The 17,645-nt window shown below is 49.7% G+C and overlaps 1 protein-coding gene across 1 annotated transcript in view; it reads right to left on the bottom strand.

Annotated features, from left to right (window-relative positions):
* Nucleotides 1–1,710: 1,710 nt before the first annotated feature.
* Nucleotides 1,711–17,645, bottom strand: part of LOC144178187 (retinaldehyde-binding protein 1-like) — a 44,582-nt gene continuing 28,647 nt past the window's right edge. The window contains exons 3-5 of the mRNA XM_077705825.1: nucleotides 9,356–9,549; nucleotides 7,411–7,521; nucleotides 1,711–4,291 (exon numbers count right to left, since the gene is read on the bottom strand). Coding sequence (XP_077561951.1) covers nucleotides 4,061–4,291; nucleotides 7,411–7,521; nucleotides 9,356–9,549 — 536 coding nt within the window. The 3' untranslated portion in view covers nucleotides 1,711–4,060. The remainder of the gene's footprint in view (nucleotides 4,292–7,410; nucleotides 7,522–9,355; nucleotides 9,550–17,645) is intronic.

The following is a 17,645-nucleotide window of genomic DNA, read 5'->3' on the forward strand; positions in this document are numbered from 1 at the left end:
TGCACTGCGATCCTCCTCAACATGTAACAAAATGGCAATGCTCCACAAATGGCCTTGCATGGCTCGGGTAAAATGGGAGCTACCGAAAATTACGGAGACAGTTGGATAGACAATGCCTATGGCTGCCTGCGCTTGCTCGATGTAGCGTTCTTTTTTACACAGGACACGATGGGGTACCACAACCGAGAGTACGTTTACTAAAACTCGTCCTTCATTGAACTTCTTGCCGGCACACGCAATGTTAACTCACTAACTCGAGCTGGCGCTTTGTACGTACGTACGGGGCAGTTTTTTGGTGAATCATAAGGACGTATTTACGAGAGTATCTTGATATTTTCGTTGTGTGCTATTTACCTGCGTTCTCGACAAATTCTGTGAGCTGCTGCGCCGCTGCGTCTGTACTAGTAAAAGTTTCGTCTGGCTCCCAGCTCGTCTCGGTGAGTGACCTGTATAGCGCCGTATAATCACGACGGGGAAAATACAAAAACAAAAGCCTCCACGCGGCACTCGTAAACATAAGGTAAAAATGCTGCGACAATAAAAGGTTGCAGGCCTGTTTACTATCCAAACAAGTCTGGTTGTAGAAAGCGATGCGTAAGATGCTTCCTGCCGGATTAGGAGCATATATGCCACGCCGGTGAATGAAAAGAAGGTGAAAAAGCTAGCTGTTTTCGAAGAACTGGCAACATTTTCCCCTGGCTTTCCTCACCGGCACGATACTTTGAATTCACCTGAATAAGTGAACTTCTTAGCGATGATTGACAGCAGTGGCCATCCACAAGGAAGACAATTAGGCGGCATAAGCTATTTGAACCGCTATGCGCTGGCGGACTGAGCATAACCTACTCCTTCTACGAGATGTAGTTGCGTGTTTCTTGTTTTTTCTCTACTCCACTCACCATGCTATTCACGCCTTTTTGCAAGCCAACGTCGCAGGCCTCTTGCTTAATCCTGTTGTGCCGACATTATTTCCCCCCGCGACCGTGTTTGTGGGTGTTTATGCAAGGCGTGAGCACCTGAATGCGGTTTTTGTTAGTTCGTTTCCCCCTCATTATATGTTTAACGAGTCGTGCGTTAAGCTTTACTTAATATCCATGCTTTTACCAACGACGGACTGCCTGCACAAGATGTGCTACTGCGTTTCCGCAAATTGCCGTTTGCAACATCGACAAAAACTTCCTTCAAACTTCACACCGAAACTTTGACTATTAGGACACGGGTGCACAAAAGGTAACGTTTCGTGTCTTTGATAACCTATCGCATGTACGATGTACCTAAAACAATACAACACTGCTTCATGAATTGTACGGGTGTCACACTGTTTAGGGATGTCCTCCAAACAAATCTTGCGTAGGATTTTGGCTTTAAACCCCATAGTGTCAGGCTATCTTTTATGACCACGGGACGATGATATGCTGCAGATTTGTTTTTTCTCGTTACCTAGCATGTCTTTTTGAAAACGTGTATGCTGGATAGACACACTGAGCCGACAGTTTCTTGCCGATCACACTTTTGTCAAATGAACATTTGGCTTAAAGATTTCTAATATTTATTTATTTATTTATTTATTTATTTATTTATTTATTTATTTATTTATTTATTTATTTATTTGAAGGACTGCTCACCAACAGCGCGGGGCCTTATCGGGTGATGAATATAAGGCATACAAAAAGACTGCATATGATATCATCATCATTTATTTACCCTTAAGGGCCCCTGACCTGGATTACATAAAAGGGGGGGTGGCCAAAAAAAGCATACACAAACGCACGTGCCGACCAAGAACACAGAGCAATATAGAATTCGAAAAGTGTGGTTGCAGTGCAACAATAATAATATAACTGGTTACACAACAACTTGTAGATGCATAATTTCAAAGTAATTTTACAGCACAAAAAACACACAACTGATTACACAACTAATACACATGCATTAAGACACATACATACATACATACATACATACATACATACATACATACATACATACATACATACATACATACATACATACATACATACATACATACATACATACATACATACATACATACATACATACATACATACATACGTACATACATACATACTAATACACACACATACATTAAAAAGGGCAGTCAATGAAAAATGAGTAAAAATTATTATGTAGATAGATACAGAAGAGGAGAGTGGTCAACGAAAGCAAAAACATTTTATGAACAGCAAGAGCTCGGAAGTCATGTATAGAGTATGCACTGATGAACACATAACAAGCATAAGCAAGGTGGGGCTTTTGGTGCCGAAACACAAAAGCAGAGGGCAAAGTGCAGGTGCAACCTCTCCATAACATGGGAACTCAAAATATCTAAATTTTCAACAAGCGTTTAAAAAGCATCATGTCATTGCAAAACAAAATATCTATACAAGATATAAGGCATACTGTTAAATGCATGTTGGCATCGGCTAGCTGGTGCCAAGCTCAGTGTTCTGTCAACATGACAGCAGCCGTGCGGCCGCAGTGGTGTTCTTGGCACTCGCAGGTGAGCAGAGCTTACAAGGCAAGGGCAGTCGAACTTTGGAATGAATACACTTAAACAGAAAAATCAGGCGACGCCTGGAGCGCCTAATACACAGCTCGTCAAGATTCAAAAGCTTGAGGAGCACACCGCGCCCGTGATGGCTCACTGGGGAGTAACGACAAAATACGGTTATAGTGAAGCCCTTCTGAATTTTTTTTTTTTTTTTGAAGGGGCGACGAAGGGCTAAAACAAGTCTAAATTGCACTGGCAAAGTCGAGCTTCGGTAAAATTAGGGCGCGCTAGAGTGAGACGAAGCATGATCGGTCGGTGAATTCACTGGTGGCCCGGGAAGTCACGCCAAGCGTACGGAGACAGGAGTTGGTCAGGTAGTTCATACGTGAGTTCAAAAGTAGTTTAGTTTTGCATCCATCATTACACCCAAATCACGCACTACAGTGACGCGTTTTACGGGTTCACCAAGCAGAGAGTACGAAACAATTAGCGGGGCAGTGTTACGAATATATGATATCACGGTAGTTTTGGGGAGATGAAGTTTTAAATAGTTGCTGTCGCACCATGCCGATACTGCTTTGATGTCATTTTTCAGCAGGACGCGATCGTCCGGGAAAGAAACCGCGTGATAGAGCTTCATATCATCGCTGTACTGAGAGCGAACCGTGCCTAATAACGGGGTGGATGTCATTAACAAAAATATTAAAGAGAAGAGGGCCGAGCATCGAGCCTTGAGGTACCGCTGATATAATAACGATAGGCTGGGAGGGGACAACTTTATGCCATTGGACCTGCCCTTTAAATAAGTGCCGAACCACTGACAGAAGTCATTGGATAGACCATTTGCGGATTTGAAAAGTAGTAAATCCTGATTAACAGCGTCGAAGGCCTCGCTACAGTCGAAATATACTGTATCTACCTGTTGACGCAGGAGCACTGGAGGGCCGATGTCGTTAAAATGCAAGATTTGATTCTACCGACGTTGCGGGTATTAAGCCGTGTTGGTTAGACCGAAGTAATGAACACATCCTGACTACCACCCAACTGACTGCCACACAAACTGGTGTACCCTGCTTATTAGATGTTAAGTGTGGCCGCCAGTTCAAAATGCACCTGTGTAGATAATTGCTCATTATGTTAAATGTTTGTGTCATCATGCATTCACCCCATCCGTATATGCACATAGCTGTAGATAGCTGTTGTGGACATCATCACCTACATTGTCTTGCACAGCAACCACTATTATGTCGGAAAAAGAAATAACCCCCGAAGTGATGACGTTACCCACTTTTCTATTGCTCAATAAAGCTTTTGCCTCCTCCCCCTGCTCTTCCTCCTCATCCTCCGTGGCATCGCGGACGTCTCGCTCACTGAATCATAAAGAGGTACATGACGCAAAACTAACTACGCGAAACCAATAGCGTTCTTTTACAACTGTCAAGCACTTGTTCAGCTTTCTGCTAGGTCAAGCCCCTACCATCACCCCCCTGAGAAAGTTTCCCATTAAAATACGTGTATTGCCTTTTATTTCAACCACTCTATTTTTTTTTACAGAAAAGTGAGTTCCTCCTCAATTTCGGCGTCTGTGGCGAAACCCCTCACATGCTCTCTGACGTAGCCGTAGGCGCTGTCCTCCCGGTACTCGTCCGCTTTGGTCTCCAGGTGGCTCCAGAAGCCCTCAAAATCGGCCGACGGCGCCTCCCCTCCATATTCTTCTGGCAGCAGGCTGGCCGGTATCTCTTTGTGTAGCTCGTCAAACTTCTGTCCATAGAGGTGGAACTGCACATCGGTACAGTTGTAGCAATTAATAAAAACAAAAAAACCGACCATTGCAAAGACAACGCGCGTTACGTAAATACCGTTCCGCTTGAGAACACAACTCGGAGACGCCCTGGCCAAATCCTTTCCACCCACCCACGCAAGCGCGACAAGCCCGTCTCCATCGACACTAGACTGTGCAACAGTTAATCAGGGATAGGCAGACTCTTCCGTCTCCCTCTCACCTGTTACCCCGGGCAGATGCTTGTCTTATCCGGCAAGCGCAAACGGACAGCCTTCCAACTCCGCACATACTGCATCGACTACAAGGCCATCGCAGCCCTGCGCGGTGCTCCAAGTGCTCTGGCTTTCCCAATACGCCGCATGTTCTTTGGGACTGTTCTGGTTCGCAACCATCACTCGCAATTCATCTTAAATCCCTTACACCTCCTCCCTCTTCTCTCCAAGACTGGCTCGCGCCACCGGAGGGAACAGACCGAGTGGCCTGGTGGCGAGCTTTGGTGGCTCACGTTCGTCAGGTTCTCCCGTCTGTATAGATAATTTTGTTCCTTTCAGAACCCCGGACTTTGGGGGTCTTTTTCTTTGTTTTTTGTGTGTCAATAAAGTTTACCAACAACAACAACACAACTTCTGCCCTTGTTGACGCACTTCGTGCAACTTTGGGACAGCTAAGGCGGAATCGGCCAATAGGAAGAGCGGGCGTCGAGGGGGCAGGCAATGAGCGTCGCATATGTACTGACAACAATGGTCGTCAGCAATAAACCACTTGCCGCAAGATATCCTCATTTCGTGCCTGTCCAGGAAACTTTGCAAAGCTAAACAGTCGACTTCAGCAGGTGCCGCGCTCTTGATGGGCAGGCGCAGATTTTCTGTCATCTCAAGGCCGTACGCTTGACGTCTGTAGCATTTCCTGCTCTGCTGCTGGTAATTCTGCACTGACGAGGAGTTCATTGAAAAATATGGTGTACTTAGGGAAATTTATAAATGTTCCGTATACTCGAAGCTTATCCTGGGGAACACCGGCAAGTTTCTTGAAGTTGAATATTTGTAATCTTTTTTTAAGTCGTTTCCGTCTTCCGTATGCCGCTGTAAAAAGCATACATTCCGTAACAAAAAACCATGAGCACGATGAAGGTACACGCAAGTCCTTCCCAACGTATCTGGGGACATAGCTCGTTCATGCCAGCGTTGTTTAGCGCAAAAGAAGCCATGGCATCTTTGAGGCAAAACAAATGCACAGCTGACAATACCAGCGTTATTTTATTATTATATACGTCGGATTGGGTTTTAGTAAAAACTAACCGGGGGAAAAGCGGTAGAAATGGCGTCGAAAAGCAGAAAACATAACCACAATGGCTAAAAAACATTAATGAAAAATCTCGGGCCATCTTCACTAACGTGAAACCAGGGGAGGGGCGAAGCATGCAGAGTTCAAGTGTATTCTGGGCGCCTTAGCGTTTTTGCCAACGGAGATGAGACCGTTTTGGGGTAGAGGTATGCAGGTCTACTGTAAAAGTCTCTTGTCTTTGAAGCACGAAGCTCTCTAGCGCGAGGCGTAAACGAGTGTCCCGGTGTTTTTTGTTTTTTTTTAGTACGCGTTACGGTCAAGCGCGAGGCGTAAACGAGTTTCCCGGTGTATTAGTGCCGTGACTACATGAGCCGAACGATGATTACGACAATGACGACGACAGGAGACGCCACTAGCCCCAGCCACAAGGGGCTTGGCCCCTGAAAGAGGCCATCGGGTGGTTTCAACGGGTGTCCAGTCAACTCCGCCGGCCTGTGTTTAACTGAGAAAACAAAAAAGGAGAAGAGAAACTGCCGTGTGGCTGCCACGGCCTACACAATCAGCGCTGCATGGGTATGCAGTCCCTGTATGAGCGTATGCAGTAAAAAAAAACGTCTACACCAAGATATGTCCTCCAAACCTCTGCTGCTTCTGGTGAGTGCGCACAGTACGGTGTTTTTGCATAGCCATTGTCGTTCCTCTGCTTCAGTGTACGCTTTGCTTCTCGTGCGTCTTCATTCGTTTGAGCCAAGTGCGCATTGACGTAAAGTGATGCACGTAGAAATAAACTCATCTTGTCACGGCACTAGCGATCCAGAGACGCGGACAGACGTGAATACATGCACCTGCAGGGATCTATCGCTGCAGGTGCTTGTATTCATGCGATTGATTTACATTACGCTTGCCACCAGCTCAGCAAACCTCGACTGGATCTCCTCTAACTTTTTTTTCTGTGTGCGTGCCCAGAACATTCTGTCATTGCCGTTATTTTATTTTGTTATAATGGTACCCTTTCTTTTCTGCAATTATCCTTTTACATTTTCCATCAGTAGGGAATCCAATTGGACACCCCTAAATCTGATAAAATTTCGTACCTTTATTGTCGCACTTTGCTTTCTTTCGTCCTTCTCGCTTAGTGGCACAGTTGCGCAATCTTGCAGCGTTTTACTGCTTGCCCTAAAATCTCATGTCCGTAGTTTTTTTTTTTTAGAGGCTATGCACCACACCATCACTTCTGCAGTCCCCAAGAAGCAACTAAATATTATGAAAGCTGTGAGCTAACCTTGATATTTGCGATACGCAAAAGGCAAGCAGCTGCATAAGAAAAAATCTACTCTAAAATGAGCCGCCACAATACCCCTGCGACTCCTAACTGGATAAATCTGTAAGTTGCCTTAATTGAGCGCGGCCGCGGGTCGCTGGCGGAATGACGTGTGGTCACCAGCTGAAGTTTACAGACCAATGAATCAGCAGCCGCCATCAATCACTGCGCTACCCGACGGCGTTCTTCTGCTTTAGCGGCACGCACTCAGCGCGCACACGTGCCATCGACACTGCACGAATGAAAAAGTTTCAATCAACCAACACCTTCAATTCTTCAGTTGACTGAAATTCGCAGCCACGCTGTGTGTTCTTCCCTAAATATTTTTGTAGGTTCCAGGATAATGAAGGTTTCAAAGCACAATTATTCTTAACCTTCTTCCACCGTGAGCTCTCGCTCCTACGTCGCCAATCCCCCAAGGTGGATACGTGCCATTGTTATCTTGGCTCCGTGCAAGAAAATGGCAGATGCATAAATTAGGCAAGCAACTTGAGGTTATGAGCTGCTTACCCTTTCAACGAGTTTCGTTTTCATAAATGGCTTGATGAGAGTGAAAAAGATGTCGAAGGCGGTTCCCTGGTTGACGGTGGGCACAGCCTTCAACCGCATCGGCATGCAGTCCTGCAAAGAAACCCCATCACAGCTCTCGCAGCGACTCTTCTGGGGTACCCCGTAGTGATGTCGTTCGAAAAGCGGCCAGTGCCATAACCTCTAAACGGCGAGCTCCACGTGCTTATTTTGCTTAGAGGTGTCAGTTGTGTCCCTAACCTGACAAATACAGAAGGACGCAACAACATGTAAGCCCCCTTAAAAATATTGTGGGGAGCGGTTGTCTTGATCGGTGCAGAACTTATCACCAAGGTCGCATTTTGTGGCTTTTTTTGCAGCGAAGCTGTTAATGGCTACGGTTCGTAACTATTTTTGTGTCCATCAACACATCTGGGGAGAGAAAAACGCCTTGTGGCAAAGCCGACTTGTTTAAAAATTCTCAACAGAAACGGCTGTGACTATAGCTTTATCAAAAATTTCCAAAGAAAAATTGTATAACAATTGGACCTAAGGCGACTCTGTCATTACTTCGAGTTTCATTTACTTGAGACCATTAGTCCGCAGTGAACTTGTAAACGTTACACAATCCATGCCAGCTGTCACTGCATGGCCTACGAAGGGAAGGAGTATGGTTGCAGGAAACGTTTGTATAACTCTTGCTTTATCGAAACTTCTCCAACAAAAATTATATGACAGTTGGCCGCTAAAACGACTCTGTCATTACTTCGAGTTTCATTTATTTGTCACAATTAGTCCGCAGTGAACTTGTAAACGCTACACAATCCATGCCAGCTGTCACTGCATGGCCTACTAAGGGAAGGAGTATGGTTGCAGGAAACGTCTGTATAACTCTTGCTTTATCGAAACTTTTCCAACAAAAATTATATGACAGTTGGCCGCTAAGACGAATGTATCATTACTACGAGTTTCATTTACTTGTCATCACTGCAGTGAAGTTGTAGACGTTACCAGCCACTGAGAGTACAGCACCATGCAAAGTGCCCCCCCACCCCTCCCCACACACACACACACACAACGGAATCAGAAATAATCCAACAGTAGCACACGACGGTTTCACGAGCAGAATGTATTGTGGTATTGTCCAACGTCTCTCTGCGTTTTGAAAAACATACTGGTGGCCAGGTTTGGACAAGCAGTCACCGACTTCGCCCTCTGCCATGGTGTCAACAAAAGAGTCAAAAACTCGTTAACACCCCTCCACCCAGTTCATCTCTCGATAGCCTCTCAAGAAAGATATCTGTCGCCGGCCCATAACCAGGGAGAGGGGATAGGGTATCAGCCACCAAAAGAAAATGTTTTGCGGGAAGGGAAAAAGTTGCTCCTCCCAGTTCCTGCCACCCTGATACATGCAGAAGCATGTTACCAAGGCCACCAGTGCAGGGCTGCAGATATTTGCGTGCCCGTGTCCTGTGGCACTTAATATCGGCCTAGCAAGCCCCTGCGTAAACGGCCGGCTCCTGGAGCACCACAAAGAACTGAGTGACGTCGGAACCCACAGTCCGCACCCGATAGACACGTAAAGCAGGGAATGCCGCGCCTGCGCTCGCGTCTTCGTCGCCATGTCGGCACTGGTAATCTGCGGGGCCGCGTCAGGATGGACGTTATATTAACTTGTCGCATTTTTTCAAATGGTATGAGACCTAATTCTGAAGTTTTCGAAAAACTTCTTCCCTAAGCATTTTTTTTTTGCGCTGAAATCTTGCTTCGCATTTTCTAGTGGCAACGCCACAGACCAGTATGGTCTGTTTAACGTGCCCGATCGGCTAGGGATATAGCATCGTTCTACCCCCTTTTTTTTTTAAATAACTTTTTTTTTAAAGAATCATTCTTTCGGTCCTCTGCATCCGGACAGATGAAGAGCCCAAAGGAAGTGAAATCCACACACCTGCAAGTATTCCAGTCCCCGCCTAATTAGGCCGAAATTCATAGCGAGGATCTTCTCTGGGGTGAAGCCTCGGAAGTCCAGCAGGATTGCCATGCCCAGAACCTGCGTGGTCGGGTCCTTCGCGAGGTGCTCCATGCAGAGCATGACGCCGCGGTGCATCTCGAGGAAAGAACTCTCTTCCACAGCCCAGTGCCCTAGAAGGAAAAGGGAAGAACGAGAGGAAACGCTCTCGCTTTTGCCCGAACGTCAATGGGCCCAACAGTTTTAGGCTCCTCTGGGTTGTAAAAAAAACAAAAAACGAAAGGATAACCGGGCACCTTATAACGAATTTGTTGAGAGAGAGAGAGAGAGAGAGAGAGAGAGAGAGAGAGAGAGAGAGAGAGAGAGAGAGAGAGAGAGAGAGAGAGAGAGAGAGAGAGAGAGAGAGAGAGAGAGAGAGAGAGAGAGACTTTATTTAGTGGCCCGATAGTGTTCAGAGGGTCAGCGGTTGAGCCCAGCTTGGACCCGACGGTGGCCCCCTGTGGCCGGGCCGTTCATGGAGTTGGTTGCTGTGGCGGATCTCGCTGAAGCACTGGAAGTCCCGCACGGATCGCTAGAGCGACAAGCGCCTTCTGGATGTCCTTATTGGGGCTGAGCAGCGCGGCCTCCCAGTCTGATTCGTTGTGAATAAAATTGTCGGTCTGCATAGTGGGGCACTGCCATAACATGTGTTGCATGTTGGCCCAGACTCCGCAGGATGGACAGAACGGGCTGTATAAGCTAGGGTGTATTCTGCTGTGCAGTGCTGGGGAAGGAAGGGTGTTCGTCTGGATTTGACGTATACTGTGGTCGCTTCGTATCGAGTGAGTGAGGCGTGCGGGTGTGGGTAAATGCGTCTAGCGTCCTTGTAGTAAGCTAGGCCATCTTGAAAGCTAAGGAGGGGTGCTGAGAGCAGAGTAGTGGCCGGATGATCTGACGCCTGGTTGGTGAGCTCGCAGGCCAGCTCATGAGCCACCTCATTCCCCTCCAGGCCCGAGTGGGTGGGGGTCCAAAGGAGACGTATGGGAGGTAAGTGCGGGGTCTCGGGGATGGTGCGTAGTATGCGAGCAGCTGGGAGACTGCACTTGCCATTCGTAATGTTTCGCAGGGCTGTCTGAGAGTCAGTCACGATGATTCCAGGAGAGGCACTGCGAGCGATTTGTACAACCGCAAGGGCGATGGCTGCCTCTTCTGCGTCTGTGATGTCGCCATGGGGCAAGGTGAATGCGACTTCCTGGTTATTGGGAAAGTTAGATGTGGCAGCGCAAAGGGCGGGGCGTCCTTTATATGGGGAGGCGTCCGTATACCACAGATGTGAATGGGTCTTGAGGAGGCGGATGAGGTACCTGGTTCGTGCCCGGCGCCGACCGTCCTGCGAGCCCGCTTGCATGTTCTTGGGAAGAGGGGGCGCTTCTATCACCGCTTGTAAAAAGGCAGCCACGGGTTGCGCAGAAGGGTGTTCAAATGGGACCGTGCGTCCTAGCCGTTGTAGGATTTTTCTGCCCGTAGGCGTGAGTGCGAGGCGGTGCATGTGAGAAGTGCGCTGAGCCTCGATGAGCTCATCAGCTGTATTATGGATGCCAAGCTCCAGAAGGCGGTGGGTAGGGGCCGTTCCGGGAATTCCTAGCACCTGCTTGTAGGTACGGCGTAGAATTATATTGAGCTTTTCTGTTTCAAGTCGAGTCAGCAGGAGATAGGGGGTGGCATAAGTTATCTTGGAGAGTATGAAGGCTTGCACGAGACGAAATAGAGTGTGTTCGGAAATTCCCTGCCGCCGATTAGCTACCCGAGTGAGCATGCGCCCGACCTGGGTGGCATGAACATCGAGGCGGCGGATGGTTTCTGAGTTGAGACCGTTTGCTTGAATGTGCATCCCCAATATCCGAATAACGGGAACCTGAGGTATGGGCGTTCCCCTGCTAGAGTATAACTGAATGCTCTGGTGGGGTGGAGGGGTGTGACGGCCTGGGTAGATAACTAACAATTCAGATTTTTGTGGAGAGCACTGTAGCCCCTTGTTGTTGGCGTAGCATTCCACTGTCCGAATGCCGGCTTGAAGGGCGTCCTGGATGTCGCCGTCTCTGCCCCCGGCTATCCATAGAGTAATATCGTCCGCGTATAAGCTGTGTCGGAGATTAGGTATCTGGGGCTGGCGGGAGATCCCGCATCGCCACGTTAAATAGGAAGGGCGAGAGCACTGATCCTTGGGGAGTCCCCACATCGCCCAGCAGGATGGAATCGGTTTTGAGGTCCCCGATTGCAAGGCGTGCCGTACGGTGAGATAGAAAATCCTGTACGTAGGTGTAGGCTCTTGGGCCAACGTTCATGTCCGTGAGGCCGCGTAGGATGGCGCCATGGGCTACATTATCAAAGGCACTCTTGAGATCCAAACTAAGGACGGCCCGCGTGTCCCGTGGCGAGGTTCCGGTGCCCAGTATGATGTCATGGTGTAGCTGTATCAATACGTCCTGCGTGGAGCGTCCCTGGCGGAAGCCGTACATGGTTTCGGGGAGTAATTGGTGTGTTTCCACATATTCAGTAAGACGGTGGAGAACCATGTGCTCGAACAACTTCCCTAAGCATGATGTTAGCGAGATGGGACGAAGGTTCTCGATTTTCAGGGGCTTTCCTGGTTTTGGGATGAATACGGTGATCGCACTTTTCCAGTCATCCAGGACCACCCCGTCTGTCCAGCATTTGTTGAAGTAGGCTGTGAGTGCCGTGACAGAGGCGTCGTCCAAGTTCCGAAGTGTCTTATTGGTGATCCCGTCGGGTCCAGGTGCCGATTGCGTACGTAGTTGGGCCATGGCTCTGCGGGTGTCAGACTCTGTGTACGGTGCATCAAGCGTCGGATCGGCTGTGCCGTGATATGTGCGTGCAACCGACGGGGGCGCTTGAGTAATGTAGCGGGCTCGGAGCGCTGAAAGGAGTTGCTGGGGCTCGTCTGGATATTGGTGCAGGAGTTTGAGAAGTTCCTGTCGTTGGGATGTTCTGCTCTTGGTGTCGTCAATGAGATGACGGAGTATACGCCAAGTGCGTGAGGCACTCATATTAGTTCCCAGATGTTGGCAGAATGAGTACCATTGCTGTGCCGTTACGTGAGCGGCGTGTTTCTCTATCTCGCATTGAAGTTGTACAATTCTACGGCGGAGCGCCCTGCCACCCGGTCGGGCACGGTACCGTCGCTGGAGGCTAGATTTGGCTTCCCACAACCGTAGCAGACGGGAGTCCGCCTGTTGGATCTGAGCTTCCTGTGGTATTGTGCGGGTGTGGTGTAGAACGTCCTGCCGTAGCTGGGCCACCCATTCCGAGATATTCTCTATGGGCTCAGCGAGTTCGGTGCCCTGCAGTCGCGCCTTGCGGAACTCCGGCCAGTCAGCGAGTTGCTGATTAACGCCAGCACGACGTCTGCATAGCGGCGTCTCTAAGTGATTGCTCAGGATGTAGTGATCACTACCCAGGTCGACCCTAGTGTTGGTCCAAGTAACGGAACCGTGATGATTTCGAATAAAGGTGAGGTGGGGGTGGTGTCCTGTGTGGTACTCGTACCCCGCCTTGTGGGTTGCATCGGATCGGTCAAGAGCGTAAGACGCTCTTGTTGTGCATCAAGCCATAAGCGGGTGCCCTTCGCTGTGTTCCGTCCGTAGCCCCATGCTGTGTGTGGGGCATTGAAGTCGCCCAGGACAAGGAGCGGAGAATGATGGCCTGCCAGATCGGCCGCACGTCGAAAAAGTTTAGAAAAACGGTGAGCCTGCCGGGGCTGCTGTACGTATTAAGTATAAAGACGCTGCTCTTGCGCTGGCCCGTGGTGAAAACCAGTTCCACCAGCACGCCATCGGCCCCCTCGACTCCCATGGCATGTTGTATAACTGGGATATTGCGACAGACCAGCGTGGTGACCAGGTGGTGGGGGCGGCTGGCAGGGACAGTATATAACGGGGCAAAGGCACGGTAGCCTGCGAGTTTGGAGGTGCTATATGTCTCTTGTAATGCAATAACATCTGGTACAGCGTCGTTCCCCACTGCATTTAGGTGCTGTTGAAGGACGTCGCGCTTCTTTCGGTAGCTTCTGCAGTTCCATTGCCAGATAATTATGCTGCTATAGGGTCGTCGGTTATCTTGTCCCATGTTAATCCCCGAGAGTATTCTTAGGTAATGCAATATGCTCTAGGAATGTGCTTGTGTTGGGCTCAGGGGTGGGACGCGTGTACGGCTTGTGCTTAATTGGGCCGCCGCCCCCGGAGACCGGCTGGCTCTGCGTGTTTTCTAGAACCGAGATTCGGGCTTTCATGGCTGAGAATTCTTTTGCGATAGTATTGGTGAGATCCGTGATCATGCCCTTGAGCTCCTCCAGGCAGTCGTTCATTGCGCGTTCGGTTTTCTGTTCGAATTGCTGTAATTTAGAGTCCACGACTTGCTCAGTTGTATGCTGAGCATCCTTGGGTTTAGCATCAAGTCCCTTACGACGTTTGGAAGACTGTATAGAGGCGATTTCGGGCTCCGAGTCGGCGGGTGTGGGTATGTCGCTGGGGAGCTCACTGCGTGCAATTTCAGATGGGGTGTGCCGGGCTGACTCGGAAGGAAGTGTAGTAGTGGTGTCCATGTTCTCCTGGGACGAGAGCTGTCCTGCCACCTGTAGGGCGAGTTGTGTAGGTAACTGAGTGTTCTCTTCCACTAGGAGTTCAATCATTTGCCTGAGCTTAACTAATTCTTGCTGTACCGGGTCTACCTTATGTACGTGCTGTGTGGACTGGGAGGCCAATTCTGCCCAGCTCACCTTGGGGGGCGCAGCGGAGCTTGTAGCGCCTGATGCTGGAAACCGGATCTGGCGTCGGCCGGAGCAGCTCCGCTGGCGAGTGGGAGACGAGGTGGGATGGCGAGCGGTAGACAAGCTCTGGCGCTGTTCTGGAGGAGGGCTGTGCTGGCGTACACTAGGTTTAGGCGTCGGAGAGCGTCCGAGCGTGACGAGGCCCCCCTTATTTGTAGATCTTCGCTTAGAGCGGGAGCGGTGCTGAACCACTTGGGGTGCGGCGGGGCCTGCGAGACGCGGGACGGAGGTCGAACGGTCCCGTGGGTCGTCCGGGACCGTTCGACCTCCGTCCGGGAGTGTGCCTTCGGTGTCGTTCTTGATCCCAGCGGCGTCGTTGCAATAGGTAGGGGGTGCGATACCGCTGTTTGCACGTTTTGTCGCCCGTCTTGTGGTCTAGGCCACAGATGGCGCAACGTGGGGTGCAAGGATGGACAGCAGTTGGATCGCGAAGACCACATACCGGGCAGACTTCGAGAGTATAATTGTCTGGTTTGGGGCAGACGTCGATACGGTGTCCATATGCTGCGCATCGCTCACAAACTTCGTACTTTTTCTTATGCAGATAGCATTTGTATTCAGTCCCACGGCAACATACGTAGTAGGGAACGGTGCCACCCTCGAAAGCGATAATCACTGAGTGGGACGTGCCGAGGCGTCGGGCTTGCAGGGTGGTAGGGTTGCGGCTGTCGACGAGACTGCGGGTGATGGCGTCGGCGTCATCAGTATCCGGAATATTGTGTATGACGCCCTTCGCCGTAGGTTCGGGTGGGGCCGTGTAGGCGCTCACTGCATGAGTTCGGTCCCCGAGACGAAGCGAGTCGATGCGCCCATAGAGAGTTGCTCTGGTCAAGCTAGGTGTGCTGACGACGATGACGTTGCGGAGGTTGTTTATGCGTAAGGTGTCGGCTAGCGCTTCTTCCAGATTCACGCCGGCTGCGTTGCGGATGCTGTCGTGGAGCACGGCGTGGCTGCATCGTTGTAAGTCGAGATTATTCTTAGGGGCGGAGAATGATTTTCACGTCGGTCGGTGGAAGTTCCGGAGCTCGACGCTCTTGGCGACGGCCGCGAGACTTGGAGCGAGGGCGACCATCTTGCCTGCCTCTGTGTCTCAGATTTCGGTGCACGTTAAAGATCCCCAGGTGGTCAAAACTAATCCGGATCCATCCACTACGGCGCGTGGCATAGTCCAGGTGTAAGTATACTTTAGGCGCGTTAAACGCTCAAAATTTAAATTTTTAACATGTGCTTTTCAGTCTGGGCTTATTTGGAGTAGCCTTTATGCTCTTAAAAATTCGTTCTGTTATTCAGATCAGTTCAGTTAAGTTTATTCACTAAAAAAGATCTAGATGGATATACATGGATTCCTGGGATAAAAGTTTTTGAAAACAACTTGACTAGGGCCCAGGCGATTCATGCGCGGCGCACATGGCATTGCATACAGCAAAAAAAAAAAAAATATTAGGAACAAATACAATGTTTCCGAACCTGTTTAGTATGTAAACGACAACAACGATTTAAATTGCAGTAGATACCACAAAACGTAATATAAAGCAAGAAGGATACTAAATTAAACACATTAGCAAACAACATGTTTGTGAGCAAAAGAAAAATGTACGTAACGTAGCACAGTGCAGCAGTGACGGAAAGTTGGTTGAATAAATAACGGTATAAACGGAGGCAATACAAAAGAGATAGCGAGTTTTATCTCCGACATAACAAATAACAACTAAAAATAGTAACTCAGACACTGCCAAAAGAACTGAAACAGGCAAGAACACCAGAAATAATTCAAGTTTCATCAATTAGTATCAAATCTGCAAATCATGAATGAATGAATGAATTTATTCTCAAAATGGAAAGGAAAGACCACCAGCAGCGTAGTTTGTCTCACCTAAGGGTGGACACCAGAATGCCTGCTGGTGTGGGGGGTGTGGGGAATGGGGAACACAGGCAGACTGGAAAGGAAGGAGAGAGGGAAAGGGAGGAAACATATATACATATATACAGGACTAATAAGGACATATATGCACAATATATACAAGACTAAACGCTAGGAACACTAAGGAAAAAAGAAAAAGCCCCCCCCCCCCCCCACACACACACACACACACAAAGGGAGAAAAAAAAACACGCCCACAGTTCAGTCGAACTGGGGAGAACGCGGAGAGCCGGGAGGAGTCCTGAGGCGTCCAGGTAGGACCCCAGGGCCTCATAGATTCCGTCCCGCTCTCTGGCACTGGCACGGAAGCTCTTCGAGAAGCCGAGTCCTTTCACTGAAGGCCGCCTTCCCTGCCGCAAACTGGGGGCACTCGAGGACCAGATGCGGCAGGATCTGGACCTCCGCCCGGCAGTGGTGGCACGACGGGTCGTCGAAAAGCTCTAGGCGGTGTTTTCGCTCGGCCGTCCACACGCACCCCACACGGAGGCGCAGGACAGCCGTGCGTTTCTGTCGGGCCATCCGTGTGGCCCGCACGGGCGTTGGGGCCTCTCCAGCGGCCAACCTCGGGTCAGGGTGCTGGGCCCGTACATACCGCTGTGTCAGCAGGCGGGCGTCAGCCGCAGCTACCTGGGCCGCCGTGGGCGAAGGAGGCAGTTCGTGGTCGTCGGCGGCTAGCTGGTCTGCCCGCTCGTTGCCCTCCAGCCTAATGTGGCCTGGAACCCACTGCAGCGGCATGAGAGCTTCCCGTTCAGCCAGCCGTGGCCCCTTGTCCCGCACGGCCCGCAAAAGGAGGGAGCGCGGGGCGCCCTCCCAGATCCGCAGTAGCGCCACTCGGGAATCGCAGAGAAGGGCGAAGCGCTTGGGTGGCGGCTCCAGCTCCAGTAGCAGGTCCAGGCAAAGGCTTACGCCCACCATTTCGGCCATGGCGAATGATGCGGCGTAGTGCAGCCTGGCCTGCCTGGTGGTCTCCCCCAGCACGGTTTTCGTGAATGAAAAGTACTGCTTTAAATCTATTAAGAATATCAGGAAGGTTGTGCTGCAGAGATTGTAGCTGGTAGTTTGTACGAAAGCGGGGTATGTTCCAGGTGTCAGTGGAGCGCGTGTTTACTACGTTTGTTGTATTTAAAAAATTGGCGATCTAGTGTAAGCATGTGCACACATGTATGACGTACGCCTAAATTATTTGTGCCAGTTCGGCTTAAAGCGACGGTAAAGGCTGAGTAACTTTTTGTTCGACTGAAAGATCGCGTGTTCCGTACCCCTCCCAGCTTTTGTTCGACAGCCAACGATGCCTTCTTTTCTGAGAAAAAAAAATTAGCGCTGGCATTCTTCTCTCCCGTTTCGCTTCCATTTTTTCGTGACGTTCCAGCGAGCATGTCACAAATCGACCAGAGCGAGCTGGGCCAGGTGTTACTCGATCGTCGCCATCTTCCTGAAAGCATGTCGTTGTTGGCTTTCAATTTCGTCGTACCAATCAGGAAGGGTTTATCTGATGCCATCTTGATGTGGCGGCGTACAGTTAA

The sequence above is a fragment of the Haemaphysalis longicornis genome, unplaced genomic scaffold (genome assembly GCF_048455015.1).
Source record: "Haemaphysalis longicornis isolate Haplotype H1 unplaced genomic scaffold, Haemaphysalis longicornis Haplotype H1 scaffold_4, whole genome shotgun sequence".
NCBI classification, from domain to species: domain Eukaryota; kingdom Metazoa; phylum Arthropoda; class Arachnida; order Ixodida; family Ixodidae; genus Haemaphysalis; species Haemaphysalis longicornis.